This window comes from Osmerus eperlanus, chromosome 20 (assembly GCF_963692335.1).
Source record: "Osmerus eperlanus chromosome 20, fOsmEpe2.1, whole genome shotgun sequence".
Lineage (NCBI taxonomy): Eukaryota > Metazoa > Chordata > Actinopteri > Osmeriformes > Osmeridae > Osmerus > Osmerus eperlanus.
This window is the reverse complement of record NC_085037.1, coordinates 2,589,865-2,614,229: the sequence shown is the minus strand read 5'-3', so window position 1 is coordinate 2,614,229 and position 24,365 is coordinate 2,589,865. Positions and strand designations below refer to the sequence as shown.

The 24,365-nt window shown below is 44.7% G+C and overlaps 1 protein-coding gene and 1 long non-coding RNA gene across 2 annotated transcripts in view; both read right to left on the bottom strand.

Annotated features, from left to right (window-relative positions):
* Positions 1-180: 180 nt before the first annotated feature.
* Positions 181-24,365, bottom strand: part of trpn1 (transient receptor potential cation channel, subfamily N, member 1) — a 33,195-nt gene continuing 9,010 nt past the window's right edge. Inside the window, exons 15-31 of the mRNA XM_062445943.1 lie at positions 24,179-24,295; positions 23,857-23,955; positions 23,493-23,693; positions 23,271-23,369; positions 22,886-23,089; positions 5,152-5,253; positions 4,971-5,069; positions 4,721-4,855; positions 4,419-4,526; positions 4,123-4,320; positions 3,623-3,832; positions 3,014-3,513; positions 2,746-2,917; positions 2,219-2,609; positions 1,631-2,053; positions 1,223-1,363; positions 181-1,039 (exon numbers count right to left, since the gene is read on the bottom strand). Of these exons, the coding sequence (XP_062301927.1) occupies positions 903-1,039; positions 1,223-1,363; positions 1,631-2,053; positions 2,219-2,609; positions 2,746-2,917; positions 3,014-3,513; positions 3,623-3,832; positions 4,123-4,320; positions 4,419-4,526; positions 4,721-4,855; positions 4,971-5,069; positions 5,152-5,253; positions 22,886-23,089; positions 23,271-23,369; positions 23,493-23,693; positions 23,857-23,955; positions 24,179-24,295 (3,336 nt within the window). The 3' untranslated portion in view covers positions 181-902. The remainder of the gene's footprint in view (positions 1,040-1,222; positions 1,364-1,630; positions 2,054-2,218; positions 2,610-2,745; positions 2,918-3,013; positions 3,514-3,622; positions 3,833-4,122; positions 4,321-4,418; positions 4,527-4,720; positions 4,856-4,970; positions 5,070-5,151; positions 5,254-22,885; positions 23,090-23,270; positions 23,370-23,492; positions 23,694-23,856; positions 23,956-24,178; positions 24,296-24,365) is intronic.
* On the bottom strand, positions 9,499-10,627 carry LOC134006859 (uncharacterized). Its single transcript, XR_009927977.1, has 3 exons — positions 10,525-10,627; positions 10,368-10,397; positions 9,499-10,074 (listed from the first exon to the last, which is right to left on the bottom strand). It is a non-coding gene; the product is annotated as an uncharacterized LOC134006859 (long non-coding RNA).

Below are 24,365 nucleotides of genomic sequence, written 5' to 3'. Positions count from 1 at the left end.
GAAGGGAAGGAGGGGAAAGAGAAGGGGACAGACTGGAGGACGGGAAAGAGAAGGGAGGGGGGAGAGAGGGGGGGAGGGGTGGACAAACTGTGGGAGGGGAGAGAGAGAGGGAAAGGGGATGAGGACAGAAAAAAAAGGGGGATAAATGACATCACACCTGTTAGTACAGAAGGATGTTTATTTCCATACAGTTCGTTTATTCAGTGTTATTACAATGCAGTGTCCCACTCCAGATCCAGGGATTATACAGCTCATCATTTACAGGCTCACACACAGATACAGGAGTGATTCAGCTCATATAACACAGGGTCACACTCATCATACATCCTGGGAGGTTGTAGCTCAGTGGTTAGAGCATTTGACTGCAGATCAAATGCTTGCCGGTTCAAATCCCCCCTCTGTAGTCCCTTTGGATAAACACACATGCTACGTGAACATGTTATATATCTGTTATATATATTATAATCACACCAGACATGCAGATGTACAGTTAACACCTAAGTTAGAAAGAGGTTATACAAAGTGGGGGGGGGGGGGGGGGGTCAGATGGCTGAGCGGTTAGGGAGTCGGGCTATTAATCAGAAGGTTGTTGGTTCGATTCCCGGCCATGCCAAATGACGTTGTGTCCTTGGACAAGGCACTTCACCCTCCTTGCCTCGGGGGGAATGTCCCTGTACTTACTGTAAGTCGCTCTGGATAAGAGCGACTGCTAAATGACTAAATGTAAATGTAAGTGATTGGCAGTGTTTTAGTCGTTGATTACGTTTTCTCACAGTTCCAGAGCACCCTCCTGATTCTGGTCACCAGATGCTTCTCCCACACTGCAATGTGAGTGTGTGTGTGTGACTGTGTGTTTCAGCAAGGCAGTGTATCGTGGAAGGAGAGTCTCCCGTCTCCTTCAATCAAGGTGTGACCCCCAGGTGACCCACCCCAGGGCTCTGCCCCCTCAGGGCCTGGTAGCGCTGCACCACCAGGCTCCAGTCTGACACCTGCTCCACCCTCACCTGGCCCGCCTGCCTCCAGCAACCAGGAACCCCACCTGAGAACCCAGAGGAACCTTAGACAGAACCATCAATTGTAGAGAACCACAGAACTGTAGAGAGAACCATATACCTGTAGGGGGAACCATAGAGTTGTAGAAAATCATGGAGTGCAACCATAGTAACAATAACAACATATCAGATGGAACTTAGAACCCTAGATAGAACCTGTGTGTGCTCACCCTCAGGCTGGATCTGGGTTCTCTTCTTGGTTCTGTTGCGAGTCAGCAGGTCCAGAGACCCCCGGGCCCCCCGGCCGCCCCCCCCCTCCGGATCCTCCTCTTCAGACTTCAGCTCTCCCCCCTCCCCAGGACACACCTTACCTGGGACACACACACGCATGTACACACAGACACGTGCACACACACAGACACCCACGTATATACACACACACACACACATATACACAAGTCCACATGCACACAGTTTAGGATTTACTCTACAGGTAAACATTTATGTTCCAGTAAAACCTGTTCCATACCAGATCATTGAATGTGTATAGTCCTTCTTACAAGCTGTCACAGAGAGATTCAAAGATAACCAACCTAAACCCTCAGAGAAGAAACCAGTTGAAGCTAGTCCCGGCTCACCTGCGTGCTTGCAGAGCACCTTGGCGTAGTGATACAGGTGCGTGACGAGGTTGAGGGGAGAGGGAGTTCCTGACTTGCGGCTCATGTCTCTGATGAGGACGGCCCGGCCGAACTTCCACTCTGCGTCGGAGCGCGCCTGGATCCTCTGGTAGGTGTTACTCATCATGGCGATGAGCAGGTTGATCAGCACGATCACCGTGACAACCAGGTAGCTGCCGAACGCCAGGCGGGCCAATAGGGCGGCAGTGGGCGGGGACTGGCGGAGAGGGGGCAGGGCTTCCGGGTCGGTCAGACCAAAGAGAGCGAAGAACAGCAGGACGGACAGCTCCAGGGGTGTGTGGCTTGGCTCTGGCTCCTCCTCCTCCTCCCTGACGCTTGGCTCGTCACCCGGCGATGTTGGGACCGTGGCGTTGTCAAGGAAGTCTGAAAGAGACAGGAAATCATTTTGGTGGTTGTCACGGTCAGGGGTCAAGGCAGGGTCTAGGTTCGTGTACTCAGGGCTAGGGATGGGGGAGGCGGCGAGATCTAGGGGGTAAAGGTCATGTTGGGTTCAGTGTTAGGGCTAGGGGTCAGGGTGTGTGTACTCACAGCCAGGGCTGGAGGTGACGGCGGGGTCAGGGTGTCTGTAGGGGTACACAGGCTGGCAGAGCGCGGTCAGGCTGAGGGTGAAGGCGGTGTGGAACAGAGCCAGGATCACAGCGAACCTCCCCAGGTCCCTCAGGAGGTCTCGGATGATGACGGCCCAGGGCCCGAACAGGTGGTGGAACGACAGGAAGTCCAGAAGCTGCACGAAGCCCAGCGCCATGGCAACCGCCAGCAGGGCGTTCCGGGCGAACAGACAGTGGAGGTGGGCGGGGCTAAAGCCCTGCAGGGCCACAGCCAGGAAGTGACACAGGAGGGCGGAGCCGGCGAAGAGCAGAACGAGGACGCGGACCCACGCTAGCCCCGCCCTCTCTCCTGGTTGGCTCAGCTCTGACACCTGGACACACACACAGACACACTGTTACGGCCACATATGTCTGTGTGTTGTGAGAAGTAATGAAAAGTTAGTTTGTTGTTCGTTAGTTAGTACACAAACTGGGAATGATACCCCCCCCCCCCCCTCCCACACACACCAGCATCCCAGCCATCCAGGACAGCAGCAGCCAGTCAGTCCAGCTGGGCGTGAGCCGGCCGAGGTGGGGGGGGCTGAGGGGGGGGTACACCGTGGTGAGGATGAGGAGGAGCAGGAGGAAGAGGTGGGACACCAGGTGGGACATGAACTTCACGATGGGCACAGTGTTGTACCTGGGAGGGGTGAGGGGGTGGGGGGGACAGTGTTAGCTGATGGATTAGGAATACACTGATACTTGACACTGTGGGAGTGTGTGTGTCTAACTCTACCTGTGTGTGAGCGGGAGGGAGAGCGCCACCCAGAGCGGGGGGCAGAGCAGCATGGCCATGAAGAGCAGCAGGAGTCTCCAGGGGTCCCAGTGAGCCAGGCAGCCCAGCCACAGCTCAGACAGGTAGGCCTGGACGGCTGGCTGGGCCACCACCCCCTGCAGGCCAGCCTCCAGCAGCAGGTCCAGCTGGCTCAGCCCCCTGTGGTCCACCGAGCACAGCACCGCCCCGGTGCCCAGTCCTGATCCTGACCCTGGTACTGAACCCGGTCCTGGCCCAGCCACGCCCATGGACGCCATACTGAGCAGGTCCGAGGCCACGCCCTCGCAGTGCCCGGCCGCAGCGGATAGGTCGGCGGAGCGTTCCTTCTCCCGCAGGGCGGCCAATCCCAGCGCCCGGGAGAGGCGGACGGCGGTGTCCAGGGGGGCGGGGGACGACAGGATGAACTCGTCCAGGGAGAGGTCAGAGTTCAAACGGCCACACACCATCAGGTCAAACACAAACTGGGGAGCAGATCCCCACACACATATATATCTGTGACTATACTGTATGTATGTGTTTGTTTGTTCAGTATGTATGTCCGTGTGTGTTTGTATGTATGTGTGTCCAGACCTTCCTGTCCTCCAGCAGTCGGAGGGTGTTGTTGTCGGCTCGCCTCAGCAGGAAGCTGAGGGTGTGCAGGTGTGTTTCCATGGCGGCGTACTGGAGTGGCGTCCTGCCCTCCTGGCACTCCACGCCCGTGTTGCCGCCACTTTCCACCAGGTGGCGCACCACGTCCAGACAGCCGGCCTGGGCAGCACAGTGCAGCGCCGTCCAGCCAGCCTGCACAGGCGAGGGGACGGGTTAGCTAAGAGCTAGGTTAGCTAAGACATGGGTTAGCTAGGTTAGTTAAGAGCTATGAACTTGATTAACTGGGTTAGCTAGGTTAGCTAGTCGGATAATCATATCATCTTGGAGCTGTACGTCTACCTGTCTGTCCTCCTGGACTCACCTGTCTGTCACACCTGTCTATGTCTGAGCTGTCTGTCCTCCTGGACGCAACTGTCTGTCACACCTGTCTATGTCTCAGCTGTCTGTCACACCTGTCTATGTCTCTCCTGTCTGTGTCTCACCTGGTCAGTGATGTTGATGTCTGCCCCCTGGCCCAGCAGCTGCCTCACCATGGCGACGTGTCCGCTGGCGGCGGCCAGGTGAAGACAGGTGCGCCCCGCCTCGTCCCTCAGGTGCAGCAGAGGGGCGGAGCGGCTCAGCAGCAGGCCCACCACGGTCACATGACCACGCTGGGCCGCCAGGTGCAGGGGGGAGGAGCCCTGAGGGGAAGGGGAGGGGGTCAGCGAGAGCACAAACTTGGACGCTTAGGCAAGAGCATGCACTAATACACACACACACAGAGGGGGGTGGGGGGTACCTGGACATCTGTCTGTGCGTCCGCCTGAACACCTGGAGAGTTGAGCAGCAGTCTGACCACTCCCTCGTGACCTGACTGGGCGGCCAGGTGGAGAGGAGTGTATCCTGACTACACACACGCGCGCGCGCGCGTAAGTATTCCATCAAAGCAGCCTGTTAGCTTTTCTACCCTGTTATTTACTCCCACGTATTGACAGATGCTTTGAACACAATGTACGCAGTGGGATTCAAACCTGCAACCTGATGATATGCAGTCAAATGCCCAACCACTGAGGTATACCCGTCCTAACCCCCTATGCTTACCTCTGCCAGGGTGCCACCCCTGGGGCCTGCACCAGGGGCATCACTGCGCATGGTGGCAGGAACCTGGGTCAGCAGCTCCCTCACCACCTCCACCTGCCCGTGACACGCTGCCACGTGCAGCGCGCTCAGCCCGGTCTGCACGCACGCACACACACACACACTGCTTACCAGGTACAGAGATGTGATATAGCAGTGGTTGTCTATGAGCACACAGACACACACAGGTTGTCGGTGAGACAGGGGTCTGTACCTTGGTGCTACTGATGCTGAGAGAGAGGCTGTGTTTAAGGACCTCCAGGAGATGAGTGTGCCCCCTTCTGGCTGCCAGATGAACTGCAGTCATCCCCTCCTGCAAACACACAGGAACATGCTGGTAAATGTATGTGTGTGCATGGTGTATGTGTGTTTAATTCAATGTGTGTGTGACTCACAGCATCCTCCAGGAGTGGGGGGGCTCCAGCCTCCAGCAGGACCTTCACCACCTCCGCATGGCCCCCGGAGGAGGCCAGGTGGAGGGGCCCAGAGCCACTGGTCTGAGGGACACAAGTTTTATGAAAAGGTTTGAAAGACTATGGAAATAAAAAACAAAACTCATTTTAATGTTATGACTTATGGTTCGTTAAAAGCTTCAAAAGACAAATTCACCCTAAGTCTACCAATGCACAAAACTATCTTTGTTTATTCCAGTACCTGTGGACAGCTCTGTATCTTTGTTAGTCTATCTATGAAACACCTTCTTTGTGTATAAATAGTCATTTTAATTTGCTTTCTTCTGAGGATTTTAGTGAGGAGTGAAAAGTGCATTGAGATTGAGACTAAATGGAGTTAGATTAACTGAAGTTCGGGAGGAAGATAGCGCACCAAGACCCCTCTTTCACTCCTCTATCAACTCATACGCATCAGCCCAGTTAATGCGACTGAACCTCAAATTCCCCGTTTTCAATTACGAGGTCTGCATAAAGTCTCTTCCGTTCCTTCCTTGTGCTAGCATGTTCGTCACCCTCCCACGCTTCCCTGCTTCTCCCTGTCATCTATCCAGGCTCCAATGTTACATACCCTATTCGGAGACCTTAAAGATCCTGTAAAGCAAATTCGTACATGTTTTGCTTCTCTGTACATTATATACGTGTGAAATGATTTCCTGTAAACTTCACTGTCGCACTGAAATGTGGAGTTTGACCGTTGAACAGTTTCTCTTCCGTTTTCATCTCAGGTTTTGTATAGTCGGAGCAAAAACCCGACCGATCTATGTCACAGCGACCGATCTACGTCGGATCACAGACGGTTGCATTCTGTTGCTCAGCTGGTACGAAGACAAAGTAATGAATACATAAAACACTCAGAGACTGCAGGTAGGTCTTTTCTGATATCTGCAATTGATTTAGCTAGTGTTACTGTTGTTGCTAAATTCAATTAATTCGAGGGGGCAGAAAGATTCAGCTCCTTCAGGGGATGCCCCCCCAGTCTTAAGCAGAGAAGACTGCTGATTTTCTTACGATTTCAAAGCCTAATTTAACATAATGTTTTTTTTCTTCTTTGAATTTGAATGGGTAGTTAACAACACATTCTTCTGTGGTGTGATTAACTTAAGACTCATTTTCAATTCCACTTTACAGGATCTTTAAGGAACAGTGTGAAATACCCCCCAAAACCCATCTATGACCCCTTTAATGTTTTAGCATGATATAACAAGCCAGCAGTGATAGAACTATGGCAATTAAAATAAAAAAACAACTTTGTATGTGGTGGTGACGTTATAGTTTAAATAAAAATAAATGAAAAAGGACATACTAGTTTCCACCCCCCACTTCAAAGTGACCCAGGGATCTCTACAGAGAAGAGACTCCTAAAAGAAAACAGAGGAAGGAGAAAGTTGCTTGCAAGATTTGTTCTACCGTTATGCTTGCTGACCTGTTGTGTTAGCTACCATTAGACCAGTGATTCTCACTCCACATGTTATTAGTCCAAATTCTATTTTCAGATGAGAAACCACTGGCTTAGACTTTAAATATTCTTCCTCAGACCAAGAGGATGTACAGTATTTGATGTCTCTACATCTTCCCTGCCACTGACTTTCTTCATGGCCCCTGTTTGACCCAAACATGATCCCAAAGTCTACCTCACTCTGGCTGGGAAGATGACTATGGAGGCCTTGACACTGCTCAGAGGACAGGTAACCTAATATAATCTATAGACTGGAGAACCCACATTATTTGCATCTTTACTTATATGTATGCCATGGCAGTACAATAAAAACCAAAATGGTCGGGATTGAAAGGATTTAATAGTTTTGGATATGTTAAATCCCAGAAAGAGGGCGACTGTTTGGCTGTTGTTGTTGTGTCTTGCTGCCTGAGCCTGAGAAGGTGTCCTCCCAGACTGAGGAAGAACCTCAGAGGTTCCACAGGGAGGAACTCTCTAGAGAGAACCTACCCCTGGTAGATACCTGGAACACCTCAGATTTCAATAGGACCAGGCGCTATACTGAACGTCTGCAGATAATTCAGACATCTGTCATCTAGACTTTTCTCATTCTGTATCGACCACTACACGTACACACACCCTATAGTAACTAGAAAGGGTAAGTGGATGGTCTATTGGTATGATTGGCTAAGCAATTAGGAGACTGAAGTTCAATCCCCAACATGTTGCACTGATACTGAGGAATTCTTCTCTTTACAGACCCTGGAGGAGGTTGTGCAGAAAATCAGCATTGTCATGGACAACCGGACCCAGCTGTGGTGGAAAAGACATCTCCACGGTGACATCCTGACGCCGAGTTAGTCACAATTAAATACATAAATAAATATGGCTATGAAATAAACTCTGAAATTAAAAAAGATGTCAATAAATATATAAATATAGCATCATATAATTATATAGTTGAATCCATTTACCTACATCAATAAATGAATACATTTATTTATTTCATGGGACTTTTATTTCCTAATGCCACATTTATTTTTTTTAGACTAACGCCACATATTTCCAAGCACCACATTTATTTCTGTGCTGTATTTATTTCCAGTCTCACATGCAAACGAGAGGAGCGTGGTTATCTTCAGACCAACTCAGCTGCACAAGATCGAAGGCAGATAGGGACACCTAGATTCGGTAGATGATGGAAGACATTAGTCGTGTCAGAGATCGCATGCTGGCCTTAGATCAAATTGATCAGCATGGCTTCAGGACATTATTTTGGCACACATTGTAGATTTTGTAGAGGTACTTGGGTGGATAAGTGCTCTACAGAACATAGATATTGAAGTCTTAAATAGTTTGAGACTTATCGAGCACTGTTCGTGTGCAAGATGTACAGGTTGTGGGGGGTGATTAGTGCCAGGTAATGTTGTTAGCTAGCTAACACAGCTAGCAACCGTCGCTATGCCTAACAAAGAAGACAATCACTGCCACTGCTACATCGCTCTGCCATTATGTGGATAGCTAGGTCGTTAAAATACCTAGGTATAACTATCTCGCCTCACCATTATGCCATGGCGGTATTACCATTTAGTGAGACGAGACCTGAAATGAAGCCAGACCATTTAAGACATTACCCATACCTTTGGATTTACAGTACTGCTTCAAATTGAAGTCAAGTTTCTTAACGCGTTGTTAATATTGGCAATGAAAAGTTGCAACTAACCAAGACGTGTCCAGACCAAGACCCATTCGACACGGTACACAATACCCAAACCCAGATATTATAATTCATGTAATTCTTCAATATTAAATCAAACCACTACCACTAGACTCGTTTTAATGACCAGTCAGTGACAAAACGGGTTTGGCTGTTCAGGTCTGTGCCAATACAGCACAACGCTAGCTGAAATGGCCACACTGATGTCGTCCTTATTATTTTTCCAGCTAGCTAGCCGGCCACTTAGGCGCAGCCAGGAATTTTGGGCCCCGTGACAAAAAAATCAAATTGGGCCCCCTTTGCGCAGCTGTTGTCACCACAAATCTAGGACCTAACTGTCCCATCAAAAGCTTTACATAACTCTAAATAAAGGCGTGCAACTGTCTTGCTTCTTGTAGTTCAATACTAGTACAATATTTACTGTCCGCATGTGTACATCATCATTATTATCTCTGCTGGCCAGTGCCCTCACAAAAGCCCCCCTGTCCCTGTCAGTCAAACCTGCTGGCCACAAACCTGGGTCAACATCCTTTTAATGACTTCTGTCTTCTTCCACCATGCATCTCTCATCCTCATCACTGTAACTTAATTTCCCTTCTTCCTGTGCTTCCACACTTCTTCCTCCTTCTAGCTCTACCTGAGAGGGCCCTGGCTCTGTTGGATGTACACAATACAATGCATGTGATATATATACTGTGATATTTACAGTATATATACAAATATGCCATAAACCAATAAATGACACTAATACTACAGAACATTGACCCAAATTACCTACAGTTCTGTATCACAACCACTTGATTACATACATTAGATCCAATAGATTTTTTGGTGTGTGTGTCCAAGCTTCTCAAATAAATTCCCCTTCATGATGGGAATAATAAAGTCTGTATCTATAGATGCCATTTAACGGCCATAATTCAATCTAAATGAACGTAGCAAACTGGATTGTTTTAATATTGTCTGTAACTTACATGCGGGCTGAGGTAAGCTACTCACTGTTTCCAACTGTCCATCATCCAGTACAGACAGTAGTTTATTTTTTAGTATTTCATGATGATCATTACGTGTTTTAAAAACTTGTCATTACCTTTTTCAGAATTTATGATACAAATAAATAATTATAAGTATTTCCCACAAATGATCAATTCCAATGGGCAAACTTTGTTGGCATGATGACTAAATATAATAGTTACATTTTGAAATTAAGCATCCTAAAACATTAAGTTAAACAAACAACATGTTTTCATTATCAGATGTTCAGAAGTTCTGCAAGTTAATGTTCACCCAAGGGTTTATGAACTTCAACAAAACACAATTAATGCAGTTCAGTTCTTGTTCATGAAGAAAATCATGTCAATAGAGTTCTTCCATTTTCCATTTAAGCACCCTATTCCATGTTCATGTAATACAAGATTAAACTCCAAGAGGAAATGTACTTGATAATAATGTATCCATCAATATTATTAAGAAATGTTTATTATGTTATATCTCTGGCAAATATAGTAGTTAACAATTCCAGGTTAATTTATGATAAAAGATTGTGCTCCTAATTCAAACACACTGTCTTTTAGTATAGTATTATATGCATTGTTTTACGATTTCACATATGATCAAAATGCATGCCGACCAGGATACAGGCCTAATTACAAGAAATACCCCGCCCAGAAAAGCTCATCAGTTATCTAGTTTAGCTCAGCACTGACAGGTGTTCCTGTAAGTTGAGAATAGATACCAGGAAAAGGTTTGACACAGTAAAAGGTTCAATACAAAGTCTTACTGTAAGTTGAGAATAGATAACAGGAAAAGATTTGACACAGTAAAAGGTTCACTACAAAGTCTTACTATGGTAGTATAAAAGCCACACACACATACATTTAGTCATTTAGCAGATGCTCTTATCCAGAACGACTTGCAGTAAATACAGATTTATCATTTTTGCTCTCCTTCTAGGCTCTTACATTTACATTTATGCATTTAGCAGACGCTTTATCCTAAGCGACTTACTTGGCTCTTGTGAAGATATTTTTTCCAACCCTGCAAAACACAAAGTTTGAAGTTGAATTTTTTAAATGTTAAGAATGCTTTGGGAAATTATCGAAAAACCAAAGAAAAAAATATATTTAACTACGGCTAAAGGTTAAGACAAGAGCATGAGTCTTACATAGTAGCTTCCCAGTTGTCACCTTCTGTGTCCACAGCATCACGTAAGAGCCACATTGTAAGGAGTTTCTCACCCTCAACATCGCTGAAATACTGACCAACAAAGGCACTGCAGGTAGCTGAGTTGGATAGATATACAGATAGACGAATGGACGGATGAATGGATGATAAATGGATGAATAGAAAGACAGAGTTAGATAAGGTCTGAGACAACATCACATCTGAGACTCTCTGTGGTGAATAACAGTGACCAAACTACATACCCTTCTCTACTGAATCCCATGCTATGCTGAATGAGAAGGTAGGATTTGCTGTATTCATCGGGTTCATGACCCCGTATAAAGGCACAAACTTCTTTATATCTTCTCCGACATTTGTTTCATAACTGCCCATAAATGACATGTCGGCTGAGGGGTCAATGATCATGACAGAACCCAGTTCGTTCTTCCACGTTCCAACTAACGGCTTGAGGCACAGAAACAGCGAGACATAAACACAAAGAACACTTATTTCATTAAAAGGTATTTTATCATCTTCTCTATTCTGTGTTCTTAGACTCAGACTTAATTAATTAATTACTACAACTTTATAATTATGCTAGCATATAAAAATCCAGGATATGCTTAAATTCATGGTTAGGTTGAGGATTGTAGTAAAACATTTTTTTGATTAACTGGAAGCATACTTAAAACTATTGTGTCCTCATTTTAAATGGCTTTTTCAAACTAAATTTGTAGTGTAGTGTTAGAGGTCATAATATTAAGGTAAAAAATTGTGAACTAAGTTCAGTTAAGACAATCATGTATTAGATTTGAGCATTTATTGTTACATGACATGGACATGTAGGTTTGACTTTGGCGGAGTGGATTATCTAAGGGAAGCACTCCCTGCCTCCTCGATGCAACACATACATACATGACATATGAGGCAGGGAGCAATAGATATATAATCCCCCTGATGGATAGAACATACAGACAGCATGGGGGAGAAGGGGACGGTGGAGGATGGCAGCAGCACTGATCATGCAACAAATGGGCTGAGTGTGTGCGTATCCGCGCGGCCTTTTAATGCCGTTTTATCGGACGTGGCCCAATGGGCTTGTGCTGGCTAACACAGGTGTGGTAATGAGCGGATGACGCGCGCTGCCCGATTGCCCTGCCTGAACTAGCTGCGCTTATAAAGAAGAACGTCTTAGGAGTTCATTTTGCATAACATACAGTATATCTTCAAGTTGTTCATTTGAAAAAAAAAGAGAGACCATTAATGGCGAACTTACCTGATTTGTACATCCTTTCTCCAACACGGCCAAGGTATTAATCTTGTGACTATGACGACAGAAACAAAGTTTGTTTGCTCCAACAAGGAAAGTGTGTGTATGTTGAAATTCTATATACTGGTTAACCCTTGTGTTATCTTCGGGTCATTCTGACCCATCAGTCATTGTGATCCACCGTCGTATTGCGACAACTTTACCGCATACCAAAACAAAGTGAATCATTTTCTTTTAACCGTTGGGCTGTCTCAGACCCCCCACATTGCGATGGTTAAAAGAAAATTATTTTTATTTGTTTTTGTATTGGGTAAAATTGGGTAAACACAACGATGGTTCGTTATGAACCTTTGGGTCATGTGACCCGAAGGCAGCACAAGGGTTAAATGTAATGCATTGTCTATGAGAGCATTTCTCAAACAGTGAGTATCAACTATAAAGTCCTATACGTCTGCTAATGACAACCAGTCCTGTCATTATCTGATAGGACGTACTGTATATTGTATGTATTAATTACGAAAGTACACTGTACATCTGAACATAAAGTGAGACCGTTATTTTGTCATCAGAATTCAAATTAAAACCAAGTAGATTTACCTGAAAAAGCTCTCCGGGGCTTCCTTAAAGCAGAATGAGAATGCAATGAACGATACAGGCAAGAAGGTCTCCTTTTATGGAACATGCTTGACTAACTAGGGCAGAATGCCAGAAAATGAATCGCGTATTGTATGATGCTCATGTATTCGTGTGTGTATGTGTGTGTGTGGCATTAGTGAAGTAAGTTGCTTATTCATAAAGTGTTGGATGTGGGTAAGGAGTCCGGTGGCTGAGCAGTTAGAGAATTGGGCTAGTAATCAGAAGGTTGCTGGTTCGATTCCCGGTTGTGCTAAAATGATGTTGTGTCCTTGGGCAAGGCACTTCACCCTACTTGCCTCGGTGGAATGTCCTTGTACTTACTGTAAGTCGCTCTGGATAATAGCGTCTGCTAAATGTAAATGTATGTAATACACCCACTCATTATTCAACTTGACTTGTTAAGTTTCTGGAAAATAATTATTTTTAATGACTTCACAAACTGTATATTGAATCGAAAACTTGAAAACCTGTTGTGTTACAATGCAATCAGGTGTTACAAGTCAGATGAGTGTCTTGCGAAATGTATTCTTGCCCCATTGTCACATTGCTTGTTCTCATGTATTCATTTTTTCCTCAGGCATTTTGCAAAACTGGTTTTAAGCTGAATGAGGAAGAGATAATGGATCAAACTTTTTTTAATCATACAGAGTGCTGACAGACTGCAACACTCTTTACTAACATCTACATTAACCATTTTATAGGGAAGAGAAATGTCTGAACCAGGGGAGGTTTTAGGCCATTTCAACTGGGAGGGGGGCCAAGCTGGGGCAACTGTTAGAGGGGCCAGTTACATTAAACATTATTGTTGTCTTACAGTTTTCTTCACTGCACTGCTGACATTACAGGAACCAGCAAAATACCATGTTTACAATTATTCAGACTCTACACTGCACGCCACTGCCCTCCCCCTTAATTCTCCACACACCCCGTTGTAAATATACACTCTGTTTACCCTGATTATTTCTTTGTCCTGTCACGTGTCCTTAGACTGAAGAGGAAATTCTTCAGTCTTTCACCTCTTTGCAAGTCAGGCCATCACTGTAAATAAGAATTTGTTCTTAACCCCCTACTGCATGCCTTATGAAATAATGGATACAAAAATTATTTGGTCAACCTGGCAACCGATTGGATCTTACTGTTCCAACGCTATGAATTTTCATTTTCTCAAGTTGGACTTGCAGGTCGACGCTGCAGAACCAGTTATCAAAGAACATTTTGAAGGACTGGTTACTGGGAACTAGAGAGGGTACAATTTCTGGGGAAATTGTAGGGTGTGCTTGCTTGCGTCGGTTGCACAGGGGTCCGTTTTTGAATGACATTTTTACAACTGATATTTCTGTATATGTTATATAAAAATGCATACTTATTATTTATAAAGATTACATAGATTTAAAAGCATTTTTTTTTTGCTGCTAATTTACAACTGAAAATACGAGTGAAGTGTAGAATGAAATAGATGTCTTCTCATTTCCCCTGCAAGAGGCAGCCTCATCGTTGAATCAAAACGAATAAATTTGGCAGACCGGTGTAAAAATTGACCTAATCTCTATGACTTAAACGTCCTTTTAAGTTTTTCCCTTCTCGTGATATTTTCAAGCATTTAGCCTACTCATTGCATTCATTCATGAATAAAGAACCCCCTTTGAAGATTATTATACAACGTTACTGGCAGTAGAAGATTGAATCGCGATTCAAACAGTAGGCCTACCATCTGCTAACTGAAAATATGCCCCCCAAAACGTAAATAAGCTTGACATTTATTTAGTGGAAAATCTCTCATTCATAAAAAGCTCGCTGGTAGCGATCATTGTCAGTACTGTAACAACGCAAAATGCGATATAGCCCTGTGTGGAGAAGCTGCCCCGGTAAATTGTACTACTATGGTACACTACTGCTGTGTTCGTCTTGTTAGCGATTGCGTTGGTTGAATTGGATTTAACATTCCGTTGTACGGTTTAGGCTGAAATTAATTATTTTCATGAACAGATTAACAAAGTTTAGGCTGTGGCAATGAAGTTCAGGTTAGTAGTTAGATAGACTTTTGATTTAAGTAAGGGGAGTGCCGAACATGTTCTGTCGCCGTTTGACTTCCTAAACAGCTGTGTAGATGTTTTTGTAGTGTCTCGCGTAGGCTACAGCGTTGCAGTGATACACTGGATTGAAACCACAGGTAATGATAATTTCACCCACAAATCGTTTACAACGAAAATGTATATGTGAGGAATGTTTATTTTAACGATTGAAAACAGATACATCATAGACCACTGTAGTATGTGTTGCCCGGGCAACACAGGCTAATGTCATGATGCTAATACTTCAGTGAAATAGTAGACTACTGTTTCCGAAAGTAGATGTACTTCCTTAATAATATCAGCTTATATTGTACATTACACATCACAATTGTGTGTCATATCACAAAGTAAAATGAGTAAATAGTTATCACCCTGGCCTCATTAACAATTATTTAGATTGGGCGTTATGTGGAAAACTGTTAATTCCTCTTTCTTTCTGTCATCACTACTACTCATACTTGGTGAAATATGAACAGGACTAGACTGTCCTTGACCTTTTCAAGGTGATGTATTTTCATGTTTTGGATACATACTGTGTCGATGATAAACTGTTTGTTAATATGCAGCATTTTTCACTGATAATTTTTCACGTGACCTGCACAGGCTCAGAAGAGGAAACAGAAAGTATTTGTTTACCTCGTTCACTTTCGTGTGACTATTCGTTCACAAGTGATAATTACAGGTTTTGTTATTTTAACTTTTTTTAAATGTTATCTTTGCCACGAGAAAATGAACGAATCACTCTGAGACTACTCGTTACTCCCGAGTCACACTAATGATTCATTCAAAATGAACGAATCGTTCACTAACGACAGATCACTAGTTGCCACAACGGACCGGATGGCATTGCTCGCATCTTTCTGCGCTGCCATTACTGAACTACAACTCAAACTAGTGCACAACGTCATCGTTCTTAGCCACTCCCTGTGTTAGCTGATTGGACCGGTAAAAAGTTGATTTGAAAAATCTGACTAATATGCCGAAATCCCAGACCTACTACAGAAGCAAAATGAAAATTGAGCAGAAATACGTAGCAGGGCAGAGCCAGGCTAGCGTTTTACCTTCCCTAGCGGCAATTTCTGTTTTTGTTGTTGAGCAGCAGCAAAATAACTCATTGTACGTATGTTGTCATAGCAGCCAATCATGTTAACTCGCAGTCACGCGACGGTGCGTCATTGAAATCTTCGCAAAACTTATTATTTGCCTCTAACTCAGTCACAGGCGAGTGAAATTGAACAATTTACTGTCCATTGGCTAATTAAAGAGAATTTTTAGTCAACCAGCGTGAAATTTGGTCGCATATGCAAGTTATTTATTCACATTGTCGAGGGTTGTAGCGACTTATGACTGAGTAGGATGAAGACTGAGTAGGACACCAAATACATTAACTAATGGTAGAATTGTGTTGTTAACTTTAAGCTAACTGCTACAGTACCTTGCAGAATTACCACTTCTAAATGATCAAGGTAAATATATTCTCTGAAAATGACACAAATTTGTGAAGGATTGCATTTATTTTGACACCTAAAAATCTCTGCTCTTATACTGAAACTTTGAAGGCTGGCAATTCACTGCGACTGTTGCCAATCAACGCAAACATTTTGTAAATTTGATATGCTTCAGGAGAGACAGAAATTAATTAGATATTTTAGCTAATAGTGTTGGCCAGAGCCCTGTCTCTACATGGTGTTTGCGTACATTTTAACTAGCCCTCTTTTCACTAGCTACCCAACTCACTGAATGTACTTTTTTTGTTGTTTAAGTATATTTATTGAACATTTTAACTCTAAGGTTAACAATACAAAACAAAACACGCACACACAAAAAAAATGTTCTTAGCAAATTATGAATTCAGAATGTTTACCCTCTTTGTTTTACCCCCAGCATGGACAAAGTGACCTTAAAGGTCCCATAACATGAAAACTATGACTGCCCTCCTACGTACTTCCGCTCAATTTTGCTTTTGCTTCTGTACTAGGTCTGGGATTTCGGTGTATTGGTCGGTTTTCAGAAACAACATTTTTGTAGGTCCAATCAGCAAACAGAGGGAGTGGCAGAGAACGATGACGTTGGATGTCGTTCGCTAGTTTGAGTTGTAGTTCAGTAATGGCGGCGGTGTCGCTGCCGAAAATCCAAAAGTTAAATCTGTAGAAAGAACAATCTTTGCTAAGTTTTGTTGGTGGCCATGATGTTGTGGCCCTCCTCCCCACGGGGTTCGGGAAAAGATTGATTTTTCAGGTACGGCAACTAGCTCCCTTTACAGTAGTGGTGAAGGAGTTGGCTAAGGCGAACACTAGCGATTGGTTATGGCAGATCAGAGTGGCTCTGGGAAGATCCAATAGTTTTAAACTTCATCAGAGTACCTGCCTTCAAGGAAGTTAACGCTTGTCAATGGAGCGATCCCAGACCCTCTGTACAAATGAAATGTACGAGGGTCTGGTTAGGACCAGGCTACCTTTGGTACCCCAGTGGCTAGAAATTTCAATAGGTGTAAACAAGCCCTTGGTATTCTTCCCCGCCTTTGAGAAAATGAGAGCTCAAACGCTCAGTTTTGAAAATCCCCTCCCCTTTCTCTGCTTTGCCCGCACAGAGAATTTGTCCCACCGATGAAAAAATAAGCTACGACCGTGCGAGCGCGATATTGTTTTTTCCTCGAGACATCATGGCTTTCAAACGACCGAAGCATGGCAGTTAGCCCCGCCTCTTTCTGCCTCATAGCATTTTAAGCTACAGACACAGAAACGGCACGTCCTGAGGAAAGCTCATTGTGGGACTGCTCTTAATGGCTGTAATTCTAAACCAAGGCTGAATTTTGGGAAAGAGACTCAGATACAGTATTAGGGGACCACTAAGGCCTATATAAAAGCATCTAAAAACAGCATGTCATGGGATCTAGAACTAAAGGTGCATGTCAAGCGGACAAGCGGTCTCCCGGTCGTGTAGATTCACCCTCTACAACATCCGGAAGATCAGGAGATACCTGTCTGAGCACTCCACCCAGCTGCTAGTCCAAGCACTTGTCCTCTCCAAGTTGGACTATTGCAACTCGCTGCTCGCTGGTCTCCCAGCATGTGCAACCCGCCCTCTTCAGAGGATTCAGAACGCAGCGGCCCGCCTGGTCTACAATCTACCCAGACGCTCCCATGTTACCCCGCTCCTCATCTCTCTCCACTGGCTACCTATCATGGCCCGTATCAGATTCAAGACCCTGGTATTGACCTTCCGAGCAGTGAACGGGACTGCACCCGTCTACATCAAGTCTCTCCTGCAGCCCTACACCCCCACCCGTCACCTACGGTCTTCTTCAGACAACCGCCTGGTGGTCCCACCGCTCAAGACCGCCCGGTCCCAACACAAGCTCTTCTCCTGTCTGGCCCCCCAGTGGTGGAATCAACTCCCCACTTCCATCAGAGACACTGACTGTCTCTCCACCTTCAAGAAAAGGCTCAAGACGCACTTGTTCTGGGAGTACAACGGTACTTAGGAATGGTTCGCTTGACCCGATGTTAGTTTCCTCAAGGATCACAATGACTCTTGCTTAGAGACTTGTTGCTCTTGTGGTTAGTGGTAACTGACTTAAATTTTTGTACTCGCTGTGATATATTGTTTTATTATTGTTGCTTGCTTTTTTTTCCACAGGTACACTTGCACTTATAGCAGTTCATGTTGTTTAATTGTAACTTGTTTAACTACATGCTCTTATGGTTCTTCCCTTTGGCACTTATTTTTGGTTGTTCACAATGTGTGCTTCATGTTTTGGCTACTCGCAATGTTTTGTGGCTATCTCGTTGTTATGATCAGTGACCTATGCACTTTGTAAAGCTCTCTCTTGGAAGTCGCTTTGGATAAAAGCGTCTGCTAAACGAATAAATGTAAATTTAAATGTAATGTCCACTACAGCGTTTTTTTAACTGCACCGCTTGCCTTCCCACAGTACGGGGGCGTGTTAGACAAGTTAATACAGAGTTGTAGTTCTCTAAGGTCACTGTTGTAGTCATGGCCAAGCATGCAGACTTGGGTTCATGTAGCCTACTCACAATATCGATCAAAATAAAACTTTTACACAACATTTGTTTAAAAAGACACAATATTTTACGTATAGTCGTTTGTCGGCTGGTCAGTCACGTAATGTGACAAGACTGAATTTAAAAGTATAAAACACACCAGGGACACTGACAACATCGGCAACCCTGCACCATGCATTATTGGGTCCCTCAATATTTGGACTACATAGACAACGTCGGTGTCAAAATGTTTGTCTTTGTCGCAAGAGCATTGCTTCTATTGCGATTTTTGTTCCGTTGCACGGTTTAGGAGCTTCCAACGTTATTGTGGCAAAAAGTGCCTTGTGTGCACAAAGTGAACTCAGTGCTCGCCTAACGTCACAACATCAGCATACGTTAGCAACGACACATAATCAGAATCAGAATTCGGTTTATTCGCCATGTATGTTATACAAACACAGAATATACTGTGGCAGGGAGGTGCAAAACACTAAACATATACAGATCTTAAATTAAGTAAAAGTACAAAAGTTTAACTATTTCTAAGAACTAAACAATCTAAGAATACAACAATTTAAATATAAAATAAAATATATATAAAAATAAGAATAGAATGAGCAGCGTGAATGGTCAACATAGTGCAATCGTATACTGAGATAAAGTGGCTTATTCATACTGAATTGCCATTAGATGGACTTATAATAGTTAATAGTGAGGATGGACTCAATGATGGCTGTGTAGAAGTGCACCATCATTGTCTTTGGCAGGTTGAATTTCTTCAGCTGCCGTAGGAAGTACATCCTCTGTGGTGCTTTTTTGGTGAAGGAGCTGATGTTCAGTTCCCACTTGAGGTCCTGGGAGAGGATGGTGCCCAGGAAGCGGAAGGACTCCACAGTGTTGACTGGGGAGTCGCACAGGGTGATGGGGGTGAGTGCTTACAGAAGGCATGATATTGATCTTTGCTGCTCTTAGTGGCAAAGTGGAGTTCTGAACTCCACGTAGGTTTGAAGGAGGTCTTTCTTTTTTTGCATCTGAAAGCCTACGCGATTGGTAAATTGCGACGGTGGGCAGGAAGGGTCAAAAAGGAGGACAAAAGGGCAAAATGAGGACACGCAACAGCGGTTTGGACAAAGGGCTGGAAAACTGGACTGTCCGGACAAAATCCGGACGTCTGGTCACCCTAACAGAAGTGAATTTGACGGATTCAGTGTGGACAGAGAGCGTCCGATGCTATACGCGACAGTCGTTTGCTCGCATCCAGTTAAGACGTCAAAACAGTGTAACGGGGGACCAAGACATGGCTTCTTCATAAGATTATGCGGGCGACGCATTCTCACTCAAATTTCAAGACTTTCGTGACCAAAATCAAAATTTGGATGTGACAGATCAATGGGGAATCTCTTTCTCTCTTAAAGGCTGTCCTCCTCGACCTTGCTGCAGAATTCACCGAGATGAAAGTATCAACTTCACCGAAACAGATGAAAAAAGCTAGCTAGCTACTTTAAAATCGGTTAAATAGACGTAGCCTAATGAGTGGCACATAACGTTAAGTAACATGGCATTTTATGTTGTTTGAGGTTTAACTTGTCCAGCGGGACAAGTACATTTCTCTCAAAAAATCCACTTGTCCTGGACAAGCGGACAAGCCTTAATATCGAGCCCTGAAATGGGACTTGTTAAACACTTTTATTTTATTCATCAACCCACTTATTATTGACTATGTTAACAACATTTATATTTGTAGTACTTGATGCAAGTTGAATCTAATCTAGATAGCAATCACACCAGCAACTGCTCAATTTAGGAGGAGTTTGGTAAATAGGAGTTTGGTAAATACAACAGAATATACAAGGCAACCAATTGCATTCAATATTTTATTATACAATATGTCTAGTGAGAGGGTCAAGTTTGTTTTTAGTGAGTGGACCTGCAATTCCTGCCGAGCGTTGAGAGCTAGCTGGACGATAGGGGACCCCTTCATCTGCAATTCATTGTTGCTAGAGCTAATCAGATGTACTAGGCTAATAAGAGAAGACTAACTTTGTATGCCAACGAACACCAATAACGAGAACTAATTTGACAGACTATTAACCAACTGACTTCTGGTTATGATACACGTGCTCTCTAGCTAGCTTCAGTAAAGTGTTGCTTACGTTAGATACTAGACCTACAGTCTAGCTCTAACTGCATTTAGAATCTAACAAGCTATAGTCTTACGATAAACTTTATCTAAAGCTGGCTATATAAGATACTACTAATAACAATTGATATGTGGTGGTAGAAATATGAAAAAAATCAGGATTTTCAACAATTTACCAGCTAACTTGCTTCTGAGACACTGAAAATGAATGGGGTTGAACGATGGAAAATACAATGTTTGGAACTATAGGTCGCATGTGACACGCTTTGCTTCCGCATTCTTCGATAACAATGGGAGTCTATGGAAGTGTCGCAACTCTCTTTTTATATGGCTCTGGGCTAGACTAATCTCTTTCGACCTTCGTCTAGCTCTATCGTCCCGAAACAAGTTTGACACGGCAAAGACTAGTCTTAACACTAGCTAGCTAGCTGCATATTAAGGGTGTATTTAAATATGAATATGTTCACGTAGGAGGCTGTAATTTGGTATAGAGGCAATATAAGACGTATCGATATTGGAGAGTTACTTACTTTTGTTGCTGCAGCAAACCGTCTTCAGAAAATTAACGGTAAAAATGTTCTCATCTCGAGAGTGGACGATAATGGGGCCCCTGTGGTGTTGGTCGGCCTGGTCCCTGGATACTGGCAAAAGTTGAAACTCAAAGAGCTAAATGTGGCTGCACAATATAATCTGAATTGAGTTTGTCTTCCATATCCAATTTATTTAAACTATAATTTTATAGAATGTTTAAACAAATAAATAAATGCTAATTTTAGAGATCTCAAAAAAAGAAATGTGGGACAAAGAGTATGATAGTATGGGACAATGTGGGACACAATGCTGAAAGGTAGTCTAACATTTCGATGTAAACAAAATGTAAAAATGAAATGAATGATTGAGCCAATAAATGCTTTGAAGTGTTGGTATCTCCCCCTCCAAGGTATTCTGGAGTTCTTCCACAACCAGTTGAAGGAAATCTGTAGGCCTATGCTGAGCTGAAGACAGATGTGTCCCAGAACCTCAGGGAGGTCGGCAATGCTATCCTCTTCTGCCTGATCATAGAGCAAGCCTTGGTGAGACCTCACCCCCCCCCCCCCCACATCTTCTCTTCTCGTTCTCCTGTCCTCTCCACCGGTCTCCCCTCTCTCTACTCTCCACTTCTACAGTCTGCGTTTGTCTTAGTCAACAAAAACAGGGCTGAGTATGAAAGGCACACACAACACGGCAATAGACAAGGCCATTGAGGAGTTTGAACAAAATGGACCCCTTGAGAATGCATGCAACACTGGCTCCAGCAACAGAGTTGGTTCGTTTGGAAAGCATTGCAGAACGGGAGGAAGTACACCCTGATGAACATAACGAACAAGATGATGTTCCTGAATGTAGCACCAACACCACAGATTGAGGAGGTAGTACAGCTGCAATGGAAGCTCCCAAAACAGGCCCAGCAGAAATGAAAAAGATGTACCAAAGCCTGAACCAGACACAAGCCTGTGTATTCTATACAGTCCGAGACGGGTGCACAAAACGCGTTTGTGGCTAAAGTCCTGATCAGTTTTTTTACTTTGTAACTGGAGGCAAATCACACCTTATCAAGTGTAACCACACAGAGGCATCAAAGATACTCTGCAAACATCCCCCGAGTCCGTGAGGAGAGTGACATGTCTATTTCCACCGTTCTGTTGGCTGCTTTTACTGGCACCGCAGCCTTCAACATTTCAGGCAAAACTCTGCATTCTATCCTCACACTACTGAGATCTCTAAAGCCTCCATATCAGGGACTTAGAAATTGATTAGATGAAGTGAGGGAAACACTCAAACAGAGATAATCATCATTGATGCGGTGTCAATGGTTTCAAAATCTCTTTTTGCATATATTAAACACACTAATAATAATAAGTATGCAGGATTACAGGATTTGCTTTCAGCAAACACACTAATAATAATTATATTTTTTCTGCAACGCTTTGTTTTCTGGATGTTATTGGATATGTATGCTGGTTCCTGGTTAACTTCCATAATGTAACATTTTATATTACAATCTTCCTATCTGTGATAAGGGTCCTGATATGAAAATATAGTCTGTTTTTTAAGTGATACTTTAACTGTATCAGGTTAATGAAAAGCTACAGTAACGGAAGCACAGATCGACCCCTGACCTCCCAGTCTGACCCCCTGACCTTCCAGACTGACCCATGACCTCCCAGGGTAACACCTGACCTCCCAGGTTGACCCCTGACCTTGCTGCAGAGTGCCGCTCCTCCCAGGCTGAAGCTGAGCAGCTCCCTGGTGACGGCCAGGCTGCCCTTGGCCGCGGCGATGTGCGTGCAGGTGGCGCCCTCCATGTTAGCCAGCGTCGCTAGCTCGGGACGTTGCCGTAGGAACAGCTGCACCACCTCTGAGTGGTCACTCTCGGCTGCCAGGTGGAGGGGGGTCTGACCTCGCTGCACACACGCATGAACGCACACAGACACATGAACACACATGACCGCCAAAAACATGTACACAGGTGTATGAACATACACACACAACCAAACGTGGGAGACACACAGCCTCACTATGTCAGAGATTCACTATGTCAGATAAGAACACACACACACACACAGCTTAACGTAGGAGACTCACTATGTCCGAGGCTGTGATGTCCGCTCCCAGCTGCAGCAGCCTGGAACACACCTCCAGATGACCACACACTGCTGCTAGGTGAAGGGGGGTCTGCTTGCTCTGGAAGAGGGAGGGAGACAATCAGAGAGGGGGGAGAAAGAGAGAGGGTGGAAAATAGAGTGAGAGGGAGGGAGCGAGCTACAGGGAGGGAGACAGACCCATGCCAGTGACAACTACACTGACCAATGACAGCGCGTCGATGCTGGCCTGGTGCTTTGTGACCAATAGGGAGACGAGGTGGGCGGAGCCGCTCTGAGCGCCCAGGTGAAGGGGGGTGAGGCCCAGCTTGGTCTTGGCGTTCACAAAGGCATTGTGGGATAGCAGGACGTCTACGATGTCCACATGACCTCGCTGAGACGCCAAGTGCAATGCAGACCTCCCCTCCTACACACACATACACACCACACACACACACACAAGCACATACACACACACACAACGCCAGCTAATCATCATCTGATGGTATACAGATTGTGTCACACACGCTCAATAACTGACACACATCCTAACACAGTCCAGTGAGAGTGCAGCAGGGATTGGTCAGGACCTGGTCGAAGACGTCCACTCTGGCCTGGTGTTGCAGCAGGGTCCTCACCACCGTCAGGTGACCTTGTTCTGCAGCCAATAGCAGGGGAGACCAGCCCTTCTGGACACACACAGTTGAGTTGTATAAACTATATATATTGTGATTTTACTTTAGTCTAATCTTGTTTTCTTGCACTAAATGTATCTATGTTTTAATGTCTAGTGTGGACTTGATCGTGTCGCTATCCCTTGGCCAGGCCATTGTAAATGAGAATTAAATGGACTAAACTGACTAGTAAATGGACTTAAATGGTTGAAAATAGATGGATAAAGGTCCTGCGTACCTTGTAGTGTTTGTTGACGGCCCCCTGCTGGAGGGAGGGCGGGACGAGGCTCAGCATCACCAGCAGGGTGGCGGTGTCGCCCTCTCTGGCACAGTAGTGGAGCGGAGTCTCCTCGGTCTGGGACACACACACACACACACTCCTTGGTTCAGGGAACACAACACACGCATACAAACATACAGAACAC